This window comes from Hipposideros armiger, unplaced genomic scaffold (genome assembly GCF_001890085.2).
Source record: "Hipposideros armiger isolate ML-2016 unplaced genomic scaffold, ASM189008v1 scaffold_149, whole genome shotgun sequence".
Taxonomy (NCBI): domain Eukaryota; kingdom Metazoa; phylum Chordata; class Mammalia; order Chiroptera; family Hipposideridae; genus Hipposideros; species Hipposideros armiger.
In genome coordinates, this window is record NW_017731499.1 from 2,810,314 (window position 1) to 2,832,617 (window position 22,304).

The window sequence follows — 22,304 nt, forward strand, 5'->3', positions numbered from 1 at the left end:
AATAATGCATATTAAATGCATGTATTTAAATTTTAGAAAAGTCTGATGAAATACACACTGGAAAGATCTAAGAAGAGGCATTAGGATCAAAACAAGAGACACACCAGTTGTCAAAACTGGAATCCTGCCAAGTCACTGGTAACTCGGGGGTCAGCTCAGAACATACCGTTTTTCAGGAGAGGAACACTGCAGGGGCTCCCAGGAAAAATGAGGTGTGCCAGCTAGCCCCACATGGAGCACCGCTGGAAACTGAGCTCTCTATGAAGGGAGTGCCTTTGTTTCGTGTGAGGGTGCACGCACGTGTCAAATGTACGACCAGTTAAGAAAGTACAGCCTTTCCATCATGTGAAGACACACTGAGAAGGGTCAGCTATGAACCAGGAAGAGCTCCTTGCTAGAACCCCACCACGCTGGCACTTGATCTTGCACTTCCCAGCCTCCAGAACTGTGCGAAATAAATTTCTGCAGTTTATAAGCAGAAAGAAAGACAGAAAAGACAGAAAGACAGAAAGACAGAAAGAAAGAAAGAAAAAAGAACAGCAAGGTGAGATGACACTAAATAGGCTTCTCTCTCCTGGTTCTGGAGAGGAACTCAGTCCTCTCAAAAGGAGCACTGACCAGGCCCCGGGACCCACCTGCCCATCACAGCCCCGCCCCAGGATTTCCCAGGTTGTACCAGTGGGAAGCTTGGTCTCCAAGGTCACCTGCCCTGGGCAAGTTCCTGCTTCTCAGAGAAATGAGAAAAGGTGCCCCCGGCATCTTCCCTCTTCCTGCACACATTGAGCCACACTCAGACACCCCCTCTCCCCGCCCCCCAATGACCCCGACCTGCAGGGCCCCCATTCTCAGCTGCTCACAGCTGCCACAATTTTAAATAAGACTCGGAGGCTAGGGCTGTTCTAATGCGTTACGGGCCACTTCTCATTTAATCCTCACAACCTGCCCACGAGAGCGACTTCTGCTATTCCCATTTCACAGATGAGGAAACTGAGTCCCAGAAGGGCTACGCTGCCTGTCCAGGCCACAGAGCCAGTGAGTGGCAGGCAGAGCTGGGATCAGGATCTAGTTCCGTCCAAAGCCCCGTCCTGTCTCCCCTTGGCCAGGCTGCAGAAACCGCTTCCGACCGCCCTTCCACCCACACACTACCTGCTTTGATGAACTTGTCTGCCAGCTCCTTCCGAATAGCCTTGGTGACGTTGAAGTAGTCGTCGTCCTCGTCGATGCTCCCGAGGAACAGCGGGATGTGCTGGAAGACGACTGCGTGCTGGCACTTCCGCTGCCCGGCCTCACTCAGCTGCTGCTCCAGCCACCGGTCCTGCGCCTGCTTCAGGGCGGGGCACCCGGAGGCGTCGTACAGGAACTGGGAGTTGAGGACCAGGAACAGGACGCCCCCTACCCAGAAGCTGAAATAGTCATCTCCCCAAGTCTGCTGGAACTCCGCGATCGTCTCGGGGGTGGGGGTGTTGCCCACGTCGTGGTTGCCGCTAACGAGGACCAGCGGAATCTCGCTGTCCACGCGCCTGAGCAGCCGCTGCAGGTCCGCCGTCTGCTCCTTCCGCCAGGGCGCCCCTGGAAGAGATGGCCGAGGCTGTTTATGCGTTTACTAACATAAGAGAATAATCTAGAAATCTAGTCAACCAGGCTCACGGAAACTGCAAAAATAATCCTAAACTAAAAGCAAATCAACAAGTGGGATGGGAAACATTGTCCCCGGGGGTTCCCTCAGGACGCCTTGGAAATTCAATGGCTGCAGACGGAGTGATGGTGGAGTTGCTGTAATATGAAATGTGAGTGAAGCTTGATTTCTTTTATTTAGATACAAATACAGAGTTGTAACCTTTCTGCCCCATCTCAGTGGGTGATCATGTGCGCGCCCCTGTGGTGTGTGGACCCAGCTTTGAACAGGCGTCCCAAACTGAAGGGTTTCTTACTAAACTGGCGGCCTTGCAGGCTGGGTGCACATCCTAAGGGGAAAAATTCTTAGACTCCAAATGGCTTGATTAACTGGCACATGCATCTCATCAAATGCCCCTCATACAGGGCAGAGGCATTTTATATTCCACCAACTGTGTGTAAACTTGCAAGGGCTCATGTCTTCACATTAAGCACTTCCCCCCAGCACACAGGATTCGGTGTGCAGATCATTATTTCCATAAAGAACTGGAAAGCGTGTGGGGACTCTCCTCCCTCAGATTCCCGGCTTCCACACTTCCTATAATAACACATTAAAACTTTAATAAACGGGCTTTAAAATGACCAATTCAATTCCACATTTTTTTTTTTGGAGCCCCTTTGTGCTAATTTATTCAACAAATGCTTACTGAGTGCTGACTATGTATAAGGCGCTGATTTAGTTACTGGAGGTGAGCTGTGAGCCAAAGACACACAACTTCTTCCCTTCAAACTGGGAGTCAGATAATTTGTCGAGGAGATTTGAGATGCGCACCCATCTGTTTCAGATGTTATGAAGCATTACTGAGAAAAGCAAAGTGGGGACAGGACGTAACTCGCCATGTCAGTCCTGGGGAACGTGCTTGGTGTCATGCAAAGACAACATGAGAAACATGACAACAACAGGCAGCTCACCTTCCCTAGGGATGATGAAAAAGGCTGCCATGAGCAGGTGAAAATTACACCCAACATTTTGTTTCCATCATGAATTTGAAAAGCAAGCAAAAAAGTGTGTATGAGGGAGGCAGGAGGGTGTGGGAGTCCTGACATGTCCTGAGAAAGGTGTCATGTTAGGAGGACTGTGACCTTGTGAAGATTCACCTGCCGAAGGCCGACAGAATGGCTCCAAGGGAAGTGAGTAGGGGGAGAGACGCTGTCAGAGAGGCGATTCTATGGTTTTCATCCAATAGGTAATAAAAACCGGAACAGGGCTGTGATGCCACAAATGGGAAGGACGGAGACCATCTAAATGTACGTAAGCGTTGTCCTGTTTGAGTAAGAAAACACAGAGGAGAAAATGCGTACATGTTCTGTCACTGTCTGAACTTGTCACTGCTGGCCAAGGTCTCCCATAAATTATGTCCCCCCAAAGTGATCACCTCTCTGGTACTTATATTCTTTAGAGCCAACTTTGGTGCTACTGTAAGGTAGTGATGGAATATGAATGTAACAAACCTACTAGGCACTTGGTGCCTGCCAGACAGTGCTCAAGGCTGAGGCTGGCAAGAGACAATGCAATGTCTGAAACGAGGAAGTGCAGGACAGTCCTGAGCAGATTCACCTATGGCACGGCCAAGTCGCCTAAGAGCAAGAAATGAGCCCAATTCATCTGCTTAGAGCTGCTGGGGTGTCAGATGCCTGAAAAGGTCTTATTTAGAATGACTGCCTCTTTTTACTTTAAGATTCCATTTTATGATCTGAACTCTGGCTACGACCCAAAATCTTTGATTCCATTTGGGATTTTAAATACACAACCTAATGAAAAGTTAACAGACGTTTCACAGTTCAACTCCAAAAACAGTCACTGCTTTCAAAGCGAGAGGCCACATCGAAAATGCCCCAGTCATCAAAGGACTAGAAGAACAGAAATTACTTGTCTCTGGCTAGGCATTTATTCAACACATACCTGCTGTCCTACTGTGTGCTGGGTCATGGTCACACTAGCACAAGTAAGGTGTTATCTGTGTTCTCATGGAGCTCAGACTCTAGAGGGGAACCACACCAGGGAGCAGGCGATGATCATGTGGCATCACATGAGTTGTCAAGTTATGTGAGGGGAGCCCCAGGCCCCATGGAAGCACAAGTGGAGGTCACCAACCCAGTTGGGGTGAGCGAGCCTTCCCAGAGACCCCAGCGCTCCAAGCAAACATTGTTGACTGGCGAAAAATAACTCTCCAGAAAAGCCACAAAAGAACAGTTTATTCGGAAAAACAAAAAGAAACAAAAACCACCACTGCAGAGTGGGAAGGCACACCTCCAACCCGGGGCTCCAACCGGCTGCTCACGTGAAGCAACAGCAGCAGCCCCTCCCCCAGAAGCTACCACAAAGTTTAACAGGAAGTCAGGATTACAGAGTTAACAAGGGGCCCAGCTCCACTCATAGTCCTCCCAGCTCTATGGTTAAGCATCTTAAGATGCCAGTTCACTTTTATCAACATTAAAAGGCTTAGGAGCAATTAGGGCCTGCTAAAAATAGAAGGGGGCTTTCCTAGCTAAGGAATAGCAGCGGAGAAGGCAGACATCAGGAAGAACCTAGCACTTTCTGGGAAGTGGGGCAGTGAAGAGTGGACAAGCCAGAGTAATCAAAAGAGCTTACATTTTTGGAGTGCCTATTATGTACTCGGCACTGAGCTAGATGCTCTAACACAGATGGTCTCATTTGCTCCTACAAGAACCCTATGCAGCAGTAGTAATACAAATGGGGAAACTGAGGCACAGGTGAGGCCCTCATTCAAGGTCACAGAGTTCATACGAGTCACGGCTGGATTTTAACCCAGGTAGGGCTGCTAGATAAAATACAAGACATCCAGTTAACTGTGAATTCAAATGGGTAATTTTTTAGTATACCTGCATCCCATGCAGTGTTTGTATTCCTGTATTTTTATTTGCTAAATCTGGCAACCCGAAATTCAGCTCCCATCCGGGTTACCCAGCCTGACTCCAGAGCTGGTGTTCTCAGCTGTGAATGGGAAAGGGTACAGACGCCATCTCCTGAGCTGATGCCCGATGAATGCAATGGGGAGAGAAGACAGAGCCCCAGGGAACTCCATGAGTGTCTGTTGAGACGATTGAATACTGTCTTTTGAAGGAAATACATGAAATACCTGTTTCTAAAAATTAAAAAACAAAACAATAAAAAAAACTCTCCTCTGGTAAGTTCTCATATTTATAGCACACATCACCTCACCGAGGAGGATAAACTATTTTCCCGGCCTTGAACCACAAAACCAAAACAAACATAACGAAAAGCCAGTTTCTCCATACGAACTCGAGCATCAGCCCTGGGCACGGGAGAAGTTACAGAAATCCCTCTGCCAACACGAGCGGGCGGCAGTCGCTTGGCACCTGGTGGGTGTCGGCGGGGCCTCTGCAGCTCGGAGGGCCCCAAGCTCAGACAGCTGAGTCACCCTATTCGGAAGCCATCTGAACAGAAGGGTTGGGAAGAGGGAAGGATGGGTGCGTGGGGGATGCGCTCTCGCGCGGCTATCGTGATAAACGTGGACTTGAGGGCAGCACCCTCGTGCTGGGCAGGAGGAAATCAGGACGCGGAAGGCGGGCCAGGGGAACAGGAAGCAATCATGGCGAACCACAAAGGGAGGAAGACATTAGACATTCTGAAAGAGCGCGAACGCTGCTGGAGAAACGGGGCGACTGGCGAAAACGGAGTATGCTGATGTGTAACTCCGCAAAACACATTTACAAAATCCTCTCAGTATTAAGAGGCAGGTCCTGAGGCACACGTATCAAAAAAATGTTTCTATCTTAAAGCATGTAAAATAGCACTGAAAATATTTTCACTGGAGGTGCTATACCACTGTTTTTTAGTGAAAATGTCAAAACCGTCAAGGACGGCGTGTTCTCAGTGAAGGGGCGTTATACAGCCATTCGCAATCTTGCCTGGACTGACAAGGAGGCTCACGGATGCTCCACAAAAAAGCACAGCACACAGAACTGTAAATAATGTATGAACTCGGCTCTACAAAATAATTCCTTTAATATTAGAAAGGAAACATGCCAAAAATGTTAATAGTTATTACCTCTGGGTAGATAGAATGATGAGTGATTTTTCTCAGTCTTCCCCAAGTTTTTTAAATTGAGCATCTATTACTTTTATAATCTCACACACACCCACACACCCACACACACACACACACACACAAACCCACACACAATTTTAAAAAACCTGCAGGAATGAAATATTGCTGAACGTTTTAGTTCACGAATGCATAATGTGAGTGGTGGACATGAATATAGATGATCATTGCTTCATTTATTTTTGCAACAAGAGTGCCAGGATTTTCAGGAATAATAAAGGGCAGAAAGCCCCTGGCAATGTGCGTTACCTACTTAAACAGGAGCAAATTATGCAAATTATTTAGAGTGTTAAAGAGTATGGACTAACCCCTGGGTAAATGTTTATTAAGTAGCCTACCATACAGGGCTCTGAACTAAAAATTATAACCTTGCTCATAAAATGTGTGTCACCTCATTAGACCCCCAAATACAAAATCACCCCAAATCACAGTTGTGGTATTATTAGCAAACTGTTTCTGCCCACATGTTTAATGTGGAAGGTAACCTCTGGCAGGCTAATAATCATTGCCTTCTGGTAGAAAAAAAGTCAAATGCGGGCATTTTCACAGGATCAGCTGTAATGGTTCTGGGAGGCAGTGGAGCGCTGTGGGAGGTGAGAGGGCTCCGGAGCGAGGTTGGCCTTGGGGCTGAGCACCGGTTCTGCCCCGCAGAGAGCTGCATAACCTTAGGCAAGTCACTTAGTCTTCCTATGATTCTGTTTCTAACCCCAAAATAAGTGTAATGTCTAACTTGCCAGAACTGTCATGAGATTAAGAAAATATGCGTGTAGAGTGACTAGTATGGAGCTTGGCTCATACTGGACAATGAATGAGTGAACGAACAAATAATCAAAGCAGGTGAGTTTTTCCTACCTGCCCACTAATACCACAGTACTTGTTTAGGTCAATGCTGGGGCCACAGGGGTGGGGAGGGCAGACCACGACTGGTGGGCTAGGCTACCTCCCAGGTCCTCCCCTGTTCACTTCCAGTATAGAGGCTGCAAAAGCTACACACATGGTTTCCAGACTCCTTTCTAGCTAAAGGTGGCCAAGTGACAAAGTGACACAAGCAGAAATGGGCCTGGTGGATTCTGGGGAAACGTCTGCTTTCTTGAGAAAAGGGTGAGATGTCACTGGTACTGTCTCCCAAACTTCCTTCTTATTTTCTTAAACATGGAGAAGGGAGCTGGCCTACGGCAGCCACCTTGCAACCAGGCGTTAAGTCACAAAATCATGGCAGACATGCAGATTGTGACCATGCTAACTGAGCAACTGAATCAATGCCAAGATTCAGACTTGTTATTATGAAAGAGAAATAAGCCCCACTTTATTGAAGCTACATTTTTTATTGTTTAAACCTGCAGCCAAAACATACTTTAAGAATTCAGATCATGAGTATGATTAGGCCTGGTCCTTGCTCTCACGGAGCTCACGGTCTACTGAGGATTAAGGACAGTAAAAAGGGCTCACAACTAAATATAAAATTAGAATGTATCATTAGTGTTATGAAGAAAGGGTACTCGAAACTCTCGCCTTTGTATATCAGGCGCTGTGAGCCAGTTGAGGAGGTCAGGGCCAGCTTTCCTGAGTGGGTCATGATGATATTTGGGAAGGGGTGGGGGTGAAGGAGAGAGTTCTCAGCAGTGAAGAGCAGGTGCCAAGGCCCTGTGGCAGGACAGGAGTGTGAGGTGAGGGTGTGTTAAAAAGGACAGATGCATGGAAGAGTACAGTGCAGGATCAGGCCACGGCAGGCAGGCAGGGCCAGGCCTCTGTGGATCTTATATTTATTTAAAGGATTTAGCTGCTAGCCCCCCTAAGAGACAGGGGAAGCGACATACTCGTAAGCAAGCTTGGCAAAGAGGTGACAAGTTCTTTCTGGGTTTGAATGGTGATAATGGGATGTGGTATGGTGTACGAGTATGACAGAAAGACTAAGAATACGTATCTGTGGCCAACACCACCAACCTTGTACAATATCCCTTCTCCCTTCCTCCTGGCCAACAGACACCAAATTTTGTTTGGCCATGTGCCGTGCCCAGCTACACTGGACTAGGATTGGTCTAAGCCAGGGGTCGGCAAACTGCGGCTCATGAGCCATATGTGGCTCTTTGGGTACGTACATGTGACTCTGAAGGAAAATTGAAAATGAAAATAAAACTATCGTAGTTTCATTTATAAAATTTTTAAAGGACATTCACATAATGGTGATTATGTAAAAATATATTTACAGCTCTCGAATGATTTTTAAATAGTTGTGAGGAACAGGATTGGCTCTTCCATCTCAAAAGTTTGCCGATCCCTGGTCGAAGCCAATCCCCATTTTCCAAAACTCCCTGGAGTCCAGGAATGGCCGTGTGACCCGGATCTGACTGATGCGAAGTCCAGCGGGCCGGTCCGTCAGGGTGACGGTACAGAGGGCACAATCCCAGGGAAGTGTTTGCTTTCCGGATAAAAGGGGACCCGCATGTGGCCAACACGGCCCCCCTGAGATCACAAGGAAACAAACCGGAAGATGAAAGCCAGAATGCTGAGGTGCTCCAAGTCAGGGGACCCGGGTCCCCGAGGACACTGCTGGGCTGGTGAAGGCGGAACCTGTGTTTAAGTTGCCTGTAGCTGCAGCCACTTTCCTAAGTGATGCACTGGCATTCCTCACCCGATCAAAGGAGAAGGGGCCTAAGGGTCCACAACTATTCAATGTGTTGGGTAAGTAATTTGACTAACAGCTCTAAGAGTCAGCGGGGCTCTAGGTAACACTCCCACTCCTAACCCAGGAGCGTCCCCTGACACAGCAACATAAGGGACCCAATGATGACAAAATATCCCCATAACTTCAGGCCAGCTGGCTGAATGGTACTTAGAACGTAGTGGGCAGGAGACCGGACGAGGTAAATCATCCAAAAGAGCTGTTCTGCCTCGTAAATGGCACCGAGATGCTCAAAATGGTTTTATATCAGACTTTAAAAAAAATGGGCAGAAAAAAATAAATCCTCCTTTGGATGCTTTCCTGTAAAATAAGTGAACTGCGACGGACCTGTTTACGGAGAGCTGTAGAGAATCACGTGAGTGGAGAGAGACAGCAGTCATTAGGAGTGATAAAGGGACTCCATTCGCTGCAGGAGCGATTTACGGCGTGTTCAAGCTCATCAGAGCAGTCTTTGAAATGGGCACGCTCGTTTGCTTTCTTTTCATTAGGGGAAGAAATTATTATAGTTGGACATTGCTGATCTGTTCATACAAGACATCAGAAAAACATCACTGTCAAAAAGCAGGTCAGGCATGTGAATGTCTGTGGCACGAAAGACACTAAGTGGCCAAATAAGACATCTGCTGGAAGGCGATGAGCGGGTTCACAGCTAACTGTGCTGCAACCTAACATTTCTAGTGTATAATGCCAATCACGGTACCTGTGCTTACCTGCTCACCTGCGATCCATGGCCAAACACAGTCAACGGTATTTAACACAGGACAACATAGGAATATTCTTATAAATACAAGATTCGAGAAATATGTAGACATGACCGTAATACTTTAGAAAAAAAATGTTTTAAGTAACTGTAGACATGCCTTTCAACATATTTTAATGGAATCGTTTAACTGATAAGAAATATAACATGAATCAAAGCGCCAGGTTGAAGAGCTGGCTTGTACGTGAGAAATCACACCAAAACATGCCTTGGCCGGCTCGAGCTGCTGAAACAACATGCCACAAGCTGGGTGGTTTAGAAACAACAGACGTTTATTTCCTGCCGTTTTAGGGGCTGGCGGGCTGAGTTCAGGTGCCGGCCTGGGTGGGTGCTGGTGAGGGCCCTCTTTCAAGTTGCAGGCAGTCAGGTTTTTGCTGTGCCCTCACATGGTGTAAAGGGGGGTGAAAGAGCTCTCTGGGGGTCCCCTTTTATAATCCCAACTCTAAGGGCTGCACCCCAAGGACCCCACCTCCAGATATCATCACTTGGGGTTCATGACTTCAACATACGAATTCTGGGGGGACACAGAGAGTCAGCCCATTACATGACACAAAGGTGGGGATGTGAAGCATATTAAAGAACCTTGGGATTAGGAAGGTGGAAAATCCCTAATTAAGGATATGAAAGGAACTATAAATATTCCACAGTGATTAAAAAAACATGATTTCCGATCTTAAATAGACATGGGGAAGTTTACTTCACTCTTTGCAAAAACATAGAATATACCTGCCAGAAAGATTTACTGCCGAATATGCGACACTTTGCTCGACGCGAACACACCACTTTACCTGTTCCTTTCTTATGGTTATTAATTACCATTTATGGAGTGATATAGGGGGTGTGCCAGGCTATGTATCAAATCACCTGGAAGGGAAGGGGGCTGCCATGTTTAGATGAGGAAATTAACAATTAAGACTAGTTAGGAACGCTGCCCAGTATCTACGTCTCGGGACGATTTTCGTATCAGCAGGGAAAGAATAGAGTATTGTGGGCCCTGAGACCACCCCCAGGTTGGATGACTTGTTGGGAGGACCCAGAGGACTCAGCACCCAGCCAAGGACACAGACCAAGGTCAGCAAAGAGGCCGGGTGTGTGGTGCAAAGCATGCAGGAAATCGGGTGCCAGCTTCCGAGAGGCCTGTCCCAGTGGGGACACACAGGACGTGCTTAACTCCTCCTGCAACATACTGTGACAGCACGTGTGACACGCTGTCTACCTGGGAAGCTCATCAGAGACCCCGTGCCCAGGGTGTTTTCTGGGGGCTGGTCACAAAGGCAGCCTGTAACCTGGCACAGACCACGGTTCCAGACTCGCAGAAGGAAAGGGGGTGTTCAGCATAAACCACATGTTTGTACAGTTCAGGCACAGCAAGCCCCTCTTACCACAGTGGTGGGAACCCTCCCGAAATCCAGGTTCCCAGGCACCAGCCAAGGGCTGACGTGTGAACAGGTCTTTCAGAGGGGAAGCCTCAGGCCCTCCATGCTGACTCTTTCTGGAAAAACAGACTATTCATTAAATGGTGCTGGGGCAACTGGCAACCCCAACTAGAAAAAATAAAACTGGGTCCCTATCCCTCCACACACAAAAATCAGTTCCAAACAAATTAATGACCTAAGTATAAAAGACCGTTTAAGCTTTTAGAAGAAAATAGAGTATCTTAGTGACCTCAGGGTAAAAAGTAATTTCTTAAAACAAAAAATGCCCTGCAAAGACAAAATAATTTTTTAAATGAAAACATAATTAAATCTAAGAAAAGTCAGCAACAACCAACATAAGCTGACAAAAGAGCAATAACCCATAAAACACAGAAAGAACTATTCTACGTTACTAGAAAAAGATATCTACCGGGGGCGCCTCCAAAATATAATCACATTTTAAGAGCTGCTATCTCAGTGGACAAAAACAGGCTGAGATAAACAGAAAATTTGGAGAAGAGGAAGTCCACGAGGTCAGATGACTGCACATGCTTAACCTCTGATAATTACAAAAAAGAAATTGAAACCACAATGAGGACTTACTTCTGCTCCCAGCAGAGGAGGGACACATACTGGATTTACCCTCCTGCCCGGAATGATGAAAAACTGGACAAACTATAGGAACCGATGACACTCAAGACCCTGAACAGGAGGCCAGGGCAGTGAGTGACCATAAGAAACAGGAAATAAGTGAGGCGAGCCCTCCAACTCCCCAGACACTGCAAGGAGAGTTTCCAGGCTATGCTGCAGGGCGGGGGGACCCAGGGAGTCCATGTGTCAAGGTGTCAAGAGTTTGAGGGCAGAGGTCCAGTGAGGAGAGAGCTGCACTGACCGAGAACTCCAGGTATCTGCTGAGTGTCTCCCTCCAGCCCACAGTCAGACTCATCAGCACGTGTGAGCTAACTACCCCAGGCCAAGTAAAGAAACACTTGAAAGGACTAGCAGGAATAGTCCCCAGCGCTCACACAGGGCCAGGAACCATTCCTACGCCCACCAGTCAGAGAGGAACGCCATTGTGTGGAACACTCCAGCGGTTTGCGTCAGTAGTGGGGCAAAATTAGCACCAAGCCAAACTCTGCTCTGGTCTTGCCTGACAAACTTAAGAGCAAGACAGAAAGGACTAGCTGTTTCTGACTAACTTAACCGTGTCCTTGAAGGGCTCAAAAAATATTTAGAGGAAGACAAAAAAAAACTAGCATCCAACCAGGTAAAATTCACTATGTCTGGAATCTAGCCAAAAATGACCAGAAATGCAAATAAATAGGAAAATAACACCCATAATAAGGAGAAAATAAATCAGTTCATTAATCAATGGAACAGAAACGGGAAGATACAGTAGTGAAAACCTGAAAACATCTTGTATGTCCAACAACATGATGGACAAGTAAATTATTGTACTGTCATACGAGGTGTGACAATTAAGTTCGCAAACTTGTTGCAATGATGTTGCTAACCTTTTGGGATATCAGAGGGATTATTCATTATGAATTTGTACCAACTGGACAAACAGTTAACTAAATTTACTATTTGTAAGTGGTGAAAAGGCCACGTGAAAAAGACGACCTGAACTTTTCACCAACAATTCTTGGCTCTTGCATCATGACAATGCACCAGCTCACACGGTACTGTCTGTGAGGGAGTTTTTAGCCAGGAAACAAATCACTGTATTGGAACATCCTCCCTACTCACCTGATCTGGCCCCCAATGACTTCTTTCTTTACCCAAAGATAAAGGAAATATTGAAAGGAAGGCATTTTGATGACATTCAGGAGGACATTAAAGGTAATATTATGATAGCTCTGATGGCCATTCCAGAAAAAGAATTACAAAATTGCTTTGAAGGGTGGACTAGGCACTGGTGTCAGTGCATAGCTTGCCAAGGGGAGGACTTCAAAGGTAACAGTAGTAATATTCAGCAATGAAGCAGGTAGCACTTTTTCTAGGATGAATTCGCGAACTTCACTGTCAGACTTCGTATACTGAAATACTCTCCAACAGTGAAAATAAATGAACTACAATGCTACCTATGAATGCAGATGACTCTCACATACAGCTAAGTGAGGGGGGGACAAGCAAGCTGTGGAAGAACATATATAGGAGATGATACCATTTACATGAAGTTTAAAAACCATGTAAAAGAAGCTTATATTTCTGAAGAATACATACACATATAGAAAAAATACAAAGAGATGCAATTAAAAAAAACAAAACTCTTACTTTAAGATAGTGTTTAGCTGTCAGAGAAAAGGGTCCAGCTGCCCACCTAATAACCCTTTTTTTTCCTATCCCTTACTAAAAGAACCCACACATTAACGGCAGCAAAAATGGTCTTGGCTAGTAACTACATTCTCCAGTACAATTCTAGTCTCCGGAATGGAAGTCACTGGATAGGCCTTCCTGAAAAGCCCTTTTGCCACTGGCCTTTCCTCCCTCATGGAACTCAGACGTGATGGCTGCAGCTCCGGCAGCCATTCTGTAAGCATGGAAACAAAGGCTACACCCTAAAGATGAAGGAGCACAAAGCTAGGAAAGCCTGGGTCACAGGAATACTCCAAACTTCTCATTACCTGAGGGAGAGAAATGTATGTATATGCCAGTGCTATTTGGATTCTGTCACATGCCCTTAATCCTTAACTGAAGCTGGCACACAGGCGGCTTCAACGGTATTGTTAATGCTTTATTTCATAAGCTGGCTGTGTATTCATTTTATTAATCTCTAGACTATTTTTGGTATTCTTGATGCTTTCAAGTTTTTCAGTTTTTTAACATGCTGAAACATTTAAAACTTTAAAAATATGTAGCCTAATACCTAATCCTCAGTAAGATTTTGAAGACTCAATGATAAAATAGGAGAAATGCCTACAGTAGGCAACTCAGTAAACAAGCTGAATTGGAAATAAGCAGAAAGCTCCCTATTCACCACGCTAATAGGAAGTAGTGCCAGAACTCAACCCCAGTTTTGTCTGAGCTGCAGGTCCAAGCGTTTCCCACTACACCATAAATTAACGAGTAGATGAACCCAAGTTTGCCTTGAAGAAAAGGTTTCTCATAAAAAAACCAGTTCTGGCATACAAAATCAAACACAACAGGGATAGAGCAGAGGTTAAAGTACTATTTTAAAATGAAAGGGCTCATTTTTTCTTTCCAAGAATCTACTGAAAGAGCATCACAGCTTGTAACTGGAGTTTGGTGAAAAACATCCTTTGGATGTTAAAAAGCATACATGATGCGAGTTTTATAACATAAACGTGCACCTGAGTCGCTGTTCAGGGTTTAATGAGTTGCCACGCTGGATAAGAAACGCCCGTGTTATCTCTCTACCACATACAAATGGGGAAGCTTTGTGCAATCTTGACAGCTCCCACTTAATTCTCCCTAAATGCCTCCTGTTCAACCACAGTTGCCTTCAGATTGGTGGGGATAAATCAATTTGTGTCAGTTTTGAGTGGATCAAATTTATTAAACTCTAAAAATCAGTTACTTGAGGGTTATCCTGGCAGGTAAACAAATGAATAAACAGGGAGAGACTGCATGTAACGGAGTGAAAAAACTACATCTGTTTTTTATTCTGCCTGTGTGGCAATACCAACTCCAAACTCTCTTGCCTTTCAGATTTACAAGCTAAAGACCTTTCAGATTTACAAGCAAAATGAAGTTAAAACAAATTCAACTTGTCTGAACCGTCATAAATTCACTACAGTGTGAGTGTATCATTGAAATTGTTTTTCTTATTATCCTATTACTGTATCAACCACCAAAAGCATTTCTTGGAAAAAATTACTGGATTTTTTAACACGTTATGGACTGAATGTTTATGCCTCCCCCCAGTTCATATGCTAAAATCCTGACATCCCCTCCCCAATGTGGTATTAATCAGTATGGATCGTTGGGGGGTGATTAGATCACAGGGGTAGGGCCCTTATCAATGGGATTAGTTAGTGCCCTTTTGAGAACAGACCCAAGAGCCTGCTTTCTCTCTCAGCACCCCACCATGTGGGCACGCAAGAAGGCAGCTGCATGCAAACCAGGATGAGGGCTCGCACCAGATACTGGATCTCCTGGCACTTTGATCTTGCACGTCCAGCTTCCAGAACTGTGAGAAACACAGTGTTTGTTGTTTAAGCCACCCAGCATGGTAGTTTGTTACAGCAGCCTAAGCAGACGAATGCACATGCTAAGCACTTTCAAAACTATACCAGGCTCCTGACAATCTGCAGGGCTCTCCTGTCTCCGCATCTTGTTCCCCATGGCTCTCCCTGTGGCAGGATCTGTCAAATATTCTGCGTTTACTTCTTCTTCTGGTAACTGCACCACCATCGTGGTTTTTGTGGAACTACCTTCCCCAGATGTTCACAGGCTCTGCTGGGGCTGTCATTTAAGAGGACATGCGCTCCCGCTCTTCCTGGTCAAGGCTGGGCGTGTGCACCAACTGGGCCAGCCGGCCTTTCTCTCCCCGACACTGATTCTTGAGTACAGTGACACAAGGATGAGAAACGGCAGGAACAGAGCACCTGCAGAGCTGTGCAGTGGAACCATCTCCCATGAAGCTCTGCTTGCCACTCCCCAGAGCTAGTGGGGCCTCTGGTTTCCAGACGCTTGTTTTTCGGCTTTGCCTCCAATCCTGTGAACCACCTCTTATCCTTTCAATTCTTTTCCTTTTCATTTTCTTCAATTGGCCAGTTGGTTTCTGTTGCTTGCATCCAAAGAACGTTAAGCCACAAACTGAAATGTCTCCTCTCTAGGCAAATTTCAGTTGATACCTGCTGATGGAAGACACCAGCCACTTCCTGCTCCCACCCCCGCAACCTGCACACATTTTGGGGGCTAAGCGCCAGGAGTCATGCTTATACAGTGTGACCCCAGCCCCGGGATTGGCTGACTGGCCTCAGGAGACATCTGACCCGACCTGAGCCAATCACATGTTCTCTTGGGAATCTGCAACTGGACCTTGTGACATCCGCGCATGTCACTGAAGAACGGAGCTGAGAACCAATGTGAAGGCAGAACACGGATCATCCTGGATGTGCACCTAAACCAAGAAAGCTGGTCTCCAGGGACGCCGAGGCTGTGCGGGCAGTCACCGACAGCTGCCTCTCCTGTCTGTCCCCACACCTCCCCTCCTTCCTCAGTTCTTACCATTCCCGCCCCTGGATACTTCGGGATCCTCCTGAGTCCCAACCGCCCCACCCCCACCCACTTTTCTTTCTCTGAAGCTAGTCTGAGCGGGCATCTCTTTCTCATAACAGGAGCACCTTTCTTCCAGATGCTCATAAATCCTCCCCTTTTCTAGAATCCCTCGTGTCATCTCCCCCCGCCTCCCACCCCCCCCCTTTTTTTTTGGTTACTCCTCTAAGTCTAGTCTTTGGGAAATCCAACCCTATTTGGTAACTGACCCAGGAAGAGAGGAACTGTAGCTGTTCCTCCAGTGTGGCCTGTGGAAAGCCAGGACAAGAATGAGCCAAACAGCCGAGAAGGAGGCTTTGCGTTACTGAAAAGTATATTGTGGTCATTTCATTACAACACAGGCGGCCTCACTGGGGTTCTCACAGCTCTCCTCTCTGGCTGCCAGTCCTCAGAGGCTCCGATTCCTTATTTCCTTGTGTGGCACAGCTTTGCTGAGTAGAAGAAAACAGAGATATGTGGTCTGCAAACTGCATCTCAATACCGGAGCTCAGAACTCGGGCACGATGGCCTTCGAACCCACCCACTGGAGGTTTCAGAGTCTGTTGTCTAGTGACAAGTGAAATAATAAAGATTGGTTTTAAAACTGGCTCTATCTCTGGATCACTTGACAGGATGTTTCCAAGCCAAACCAAAACTAGATAAAGCCCTCTTGGTTCAAGACAACTCTCATGAGCAACTGCTTGTTGTTTCCAGATCTGCTGTGGCGAGTTCACACATACGCACGTACATACATGTGTGCACACATGGGCTGCTCCCCTTCCTATGAGGACGCCCCACACTGATGGCTGTTGTACTGAATACACTGTGTGTGGGGGGGTTGGGGGGGCAGTGTGCACAATTTCTAAATCTGATCTACACAAATTTGATTAAACAAACTACAGGACAAGAGTGCAGTTCAAGTTCATTCTCTGCCTTACAAAAAGATGAGCTGCAAAGACCCCCTAAGATTCTCTGCTGCATTCTATTTATAAAAACCCAATTTTCGCAGGAACTTCCCGACTGCTGACAGGAAGAGGCCAAGAAAGAGAACACCAGCTTTCCTCTGGCCTCACAGTGGACCAACTTAAAGAAAATATTAAAGTCTAGCAGGAAAATGTGGGGTCAGATTCACAGTAAAACTTCTGTACCAGGAATTGCATATTCAAGACTAAAATAAATGGTTCTCTGTCTCTAGGGCGTGAGATGGCAAAAATGGGGCCAAACAGTCTCTGATGGTTGTCTTTTGACACTGGCATTGCATCATTTTTATGACTACTATTACAGCGACCCCCATGGATTACTCCCTGAAATTCTCTCAGGGTGACCCTCCTATGAGCATTTCAATATATATCTTTATGTATCTGCTAGCTGGGATGTTAGATCATTTTTGTAATAGGTATAAATACTTTTGAGAAGGCTCATATCCATATAATAAAAGTAACTCACTCTCTGTTGCTTCATCCTATGAGACCAACTAGACACATTCAACAATTTGGAGGGTATGTTTGGGATAGTATGATGTAAAATCCAGGTTAAGTGGCATATTTGAAATTTGCTCTGGGGGGCTTTGCAAGGTGCCTCAAAGCAGCAGATGGTGGTTCAGCTGCACAGCACCTGGAACAAGTACAGTGAGATGGCCACAGGATTGGCAACTTGGAAAACGCATGCTGTCCATGGTGCTGAAGCCGTGAACCAGCTGTGGTTTTAAATTAAGAGCCCCAAATGAAAAGGTATTAAAAGGGCAAATGCTGCAAATTAGAGGAGTGACTTGTGACAGAGCTGACTCTCACATGGGTAGTTCTGTGCAAACTGCTGCAGGGGAAGTAGCAGCAGCAATGTATTTATTTAAGAACAGTTAGTGATTCTCTTGAGAAATGCCAGGAAAGCCACCCAGCAAAATAATAAACCAGATAAAAATAAGCAATTAAAGGGGGTTTAGGGAAGCTTAGAGTACAACTTTAACCCCTGAGATCAAAACTATAGACCTCCACTACTATGATGCTCCCCAAATAGGTCCCCATTGGGTTATTTCGTAGACTGGTGAACATTTATACTAAACGCATGTATCAACCACTTTCCATGTCTCATTCTAAAACTTCTAGTTACAATGAAAATGTTTATCTTCACAAAGCACAGTCTGGGTGAAGGAGAACTCTATTATAGCACACTGAGGGTGACCAGCCATCTCAGTTTGCCCAGAATTAAGGGGTTTCCCAGCATTCAAGCATTTTTGGTGCTGAAACCGGGACAGTCCCCAGCAAACCACACTGGCTGGCCACCCTAATTCAAAGTAATATAAATTTAGAGCGCCAAAGTATAACTACAAACATTACCACCAATGCTAAGAGATCCATGCAATGCAGTCTTCCCAGAGGGTTTGCTCTGTAAGCAAGGACCTTAATACACGTTAAAATAAAGACCTATAATTAAGTCACGGGGATGTGATGTACAGCATGGTGACTGTAGTTAATAATACTGTATTGCATATTTGCAAGGGCTAAGAGAATAGATCTTAAAAGTTCTCATCATAAGAAAAAAAATGTGTAACTGTGTGGTAACTGATGTTATTATAACTAGAATTATTGCTGTGATCATGTCACAATATATACAAATATCAAATCACTATTGTACACCTGGAACCAATATAATGTTATATGTCAATTATACCTCAAGAAAAAAAAGATTCAAATTCAAAAATAAATAAAAATTCTTAAAAAGAAAATAAAAACCCGCATGACAGAAGGCCTCGATCTGTCTCCCTTTCAGTACTTGGTATTGTGGACAGCGCCTCAGACTCCAGGCATTGACCTCCGTAGGGTCTAGGCAGCAGAGGTATTCTGAGTGACCAGCATTTTGCATCCATGGCAGGCTTCACTCCTTCAAGATCGTCTACAAACCAGTCCTAATGGCAGCCTTTAAAACAGGATAACAAGTCCTCCTAGCACGCTGTCAGATGATGCCAAATTCAAACACTGTGTAATTATTTACAGAAGATGGTGGTGTGTCAGAGCATTTGGCTGAAAGGACCATGTTTCCAAATAAATTTGGTAGATAGTTAGGGCTGCTCTAAAACAGAGCAAAATACATGGCAATGAAAGGCAGAAGAGCAAATAGTCATTTCGGCAAATCATGTAATCAGACATCCACTTCTCTTCACAGGGCTCTCTTGGCTGTTGCTATTTTTCCATGCAAGCGTTTGGAATATTCTGAATAAGAGCTGGAAAATCTAAGGACGAAAAAGACAAAGCCCCTTTCTATTCCTCGCTTTTCTGCTTCCTACAGGAAAGGGGACAGAGTGCTACTACATGGCCCAGCACAGTGTCGAAAGGAAAACAAACCAAGACATCACTCCATTACTGCCACCACCAAGGTCTGTCACAGGCCCTGCAATTCATGATCTTTAATCCCCCAAACCCAGGAACGTAGATATCTCCCCTGGCTTCCAGACAAGGAAGCAGATGTCCAGTGAGGCTGAGGACCTTGCCCAAGGTCAACCAGCTCCTAAATGACACTTAGTTTTAAATTCCAGTCTGTCTGTCTCCCCAAAGCTTCTATGCTTTGAGCACCTACTATGTGTCAGATATTGTGGTAGGTTCTTGAATACTAATGGATAAATGGTGGAGATTCACAAGCTAGGAGGAGTACAAGAAGCACCACCACTAACGAATGGTCATTACACTTACTGAGTGTTACCAGGTGCCAGATATCATGCAAAATGTTTCCCAGCCTGTATTACAGTTTATCCTCCACGGTCCGTTCATATAGCTATTATTTTCCATGTCTTATAGAGCCTGAGGCTTGGAGAAGTTAAGCAAGCAGTCTGAAACCACAGGTCAATCAGTCACGTCTTCTGACCTTTTAACTAGACTGTACATCAGACAAAGGCAGCAGATGGTCGCCCAAGCTCGGCGCCACGTTAATGAAGTAGGTGGACTGCTGAGTTTACAAGTGGAAGGAATCACTAAAAGCAAAGGGAAATGTGACGATGATGATGATGATGACGATGACAACAGCGATGACACAGATAGAAGGCAATGGAGAAGGATGGTTCAGCCACTATTTACTCAATGCTGACTCTGTGGCAGCAGCCCCTTCATGTTCATGACCTTGCCTCATCCCACACAAGCCTCTGAAGTGGGTACCATCACTAGCCTCCTTTTACAGAGGAGGTGGCTGAAAGTCACACGGTAACAGGTGGATGGAGCTGGGACTGGAAGCCAGGTGGGGAAGGTGGATGCCGTGGCCCGTGCTCTTCATCGTCGCCTCACACTGCCCTTCTGTGAACGCACGGTGGGGGAAACACAGGGATACACTCTCTACCCGCCAATGCAGGGAGCTGCACAGTCATGTTGCAGGGTGAGGACGCAGGGAGGGCCCAGAACTGAGGCCAGTTTGTAATAAGAACACCACAGGGGTCATGGACCAAGCACATGACACAGGGAAGGTGGATCGTGGGGGGGAGAGGGGGGGCAATGGAAGGGACGATGTGACAACGGGCCACCCTGTTTGGCAGAGCTCAATCAAGAGTCAGCTGCAAAAGTCCCGGCCTGAGTGTCTGGGGCTAACATGGCAGAGGGGAGTCAAGGATACAGGGAGGGTGGGCAGAACTGGGCAGGGGGTGGGTGGGGAGGAAACAGCTCAAGAATGAATCCAAAAAGTTCACATCCTCATGAATGAGGAACAAGGATATACCACCCAATTCAAAGGAAACTCCAAGAAGAGAGCAAGCTTGGTTTTCACATGACGAGCCTGAGGTGTGAGTGGAACAGCCAGGCAGATGTGCCTGGGGAGAAGCACAGAGTGAAATCTGGCCCCAGGGAGGTAATCTGGGAAGCAACTAGTAGAAGTGGTGAGGGAAGCTTCCATCAGTCAGGTTCTTTGTTGCAAACAACTGACTCTGGCTGGTTTAAGCAGAGAAGCAATTTATGAAAGGATATCAGGTAGCTGCGGGTCTTAAAGAAAATGAGAACCAGGTTTTCGGGCTAAGAGGGCAGAAGCAGCACCCCAAGACACATGCAAAGATGCGCCCAGGGAGAAACACTGGCCTGAGCGCAGACTACTGCCCTCCCGGGAAAGCGAATGCAAGGTGCCAAGTCCCTCACCAGCACGAATCCTGCCTCCTCTGTGTCAACAGCTGAAGACTCAAAATCCACTTCAGACAGGTCTGAGTGGTTGAGACCACGTCACATACCTGAGTCCTAGCTGCAAGGGAAACGGGAAAGAGCATCAGAGCATCTAGATTCAACCACAGCAGGTGGTTTCTGCCTCCCTCCAAGACACATACCGGGGAGCAAGTGGAGTTCAAAGGTACTGGGAGGTGAAGAAAGATAAATGTCCACTGTAAGTACCTTGTTCTGTCTTTTCTAAATAATTTTCCAATTTCACACATCTCAGAACGAACAAAGTGTTGAAGATGGCAATGCTAAGACTTTGAACAAGATGGTCATGTTCCCCTTCACTACAGTCTACAGGCTGCTATAATGATAGGGTCTATTTTCCATGTGGCTGGGGGTCCAGTGGTCCCAGGATGGGCTATCAGCAGGCCTGCTCACTGAGAACAAAGCTATCTTCTGTTCAAAAGTGCCAAGAGTTTGGAGATCCCTGGATTATGGCCTCTGGGGACCATTTTTAACTTACCGACAGGTGAAATTTTAAAATGTGACATCTTTGAGTACTGCTGCCCTGGTCTATTAAACAAAGAGAAGCGATTCCCAGGCCGGCATCTTCCTATTAACCTAAACCTGGTAATGCTGATGCGGCCCAGCAGGCAGGATGGCCTAGATTGCAACTAAACAGCACCTATTTCCGCTTAGAGAAATGTGGCTTCGCCCTTAGACAGGTACAGAGACAGATGAGTTTTGTAGGTGTAGATCCAAGAGCAAGCCAAGGGCTGGCTGTCATCACATTCGAGTAGGGAACTCTTGTCCTGCCCCTTCAGCACCCTCTTCCCTTAGTTTTCATGCAGCCTCGTCCCTTCAGAGGGCGGGCGGCAGATAAAAGGATTCGCCCTGGGATGCCTGGACTTTGTGAGGGTCCAGTAAAGGGGGTCCACGCTCTGAGTTACCGGGCAGGGCTCAGCCACAGCCTCACATCAGCAACGGGCAGTGCTGGACAAGTTCATCCAGAAAAGGGGATTAAAAACACTATTATTTCATCATCGTAACAGCTACCTTGGTGGCTCTACGTTACCATGAGTACTACTTTTTGTATTAAGAAGCTCTTCCCAATTTCTGGTGGCCACTGAAGTTTACCCGATGATAAGGAAGGAATCAGGGAAGACTGGTTTTTGAAGTGATTACTTAAAAGGAAAGGAAAGAAGGCTACAGATACCAGTTTAGATACTCATCTAAACTCAGTAAACTTACTATTTTTCAGAAGCTTGGGTTTCCTTTTTCAGATAAAATGTCTTTAATTAAAACTGGAAAATGAAGAGTTAAGAGTCTTACAAAAAATAGGCT

At 46.1% G+C, this 22,304-nt stretch overlaps 1 protein-coding gene across 3 annotated transcripts in view; it reads right to left on the minus strand.

Annotated features, from left to right (window-relative positions):
* Nucleotides 1–22,304, minus strand: part of CPPED1 (calcineurin like phosphoesterase domain containing 1) — a 78,843-nt gene that overhangs the window by 26,464 nt on the left and 30,075 nt on the right. For all 3 annotated transcript variants that reach the window (XR_002124924.1, XM_019650897.1, XM_019650898.1), the window contains exon 3: nt 1,147–1,569. Coding sequence is in view for 2 of the 3 variants with exons in the window: in XM_019650897.1 (XP_019506442.1) it covers nt 1,147–1,569 (423 nt within the window). In the remaining variant the exon portion in view is untranslated. The remainder of the gene's footprint in view (nt 1–1,146; nt 1,570–22,304) is intronic.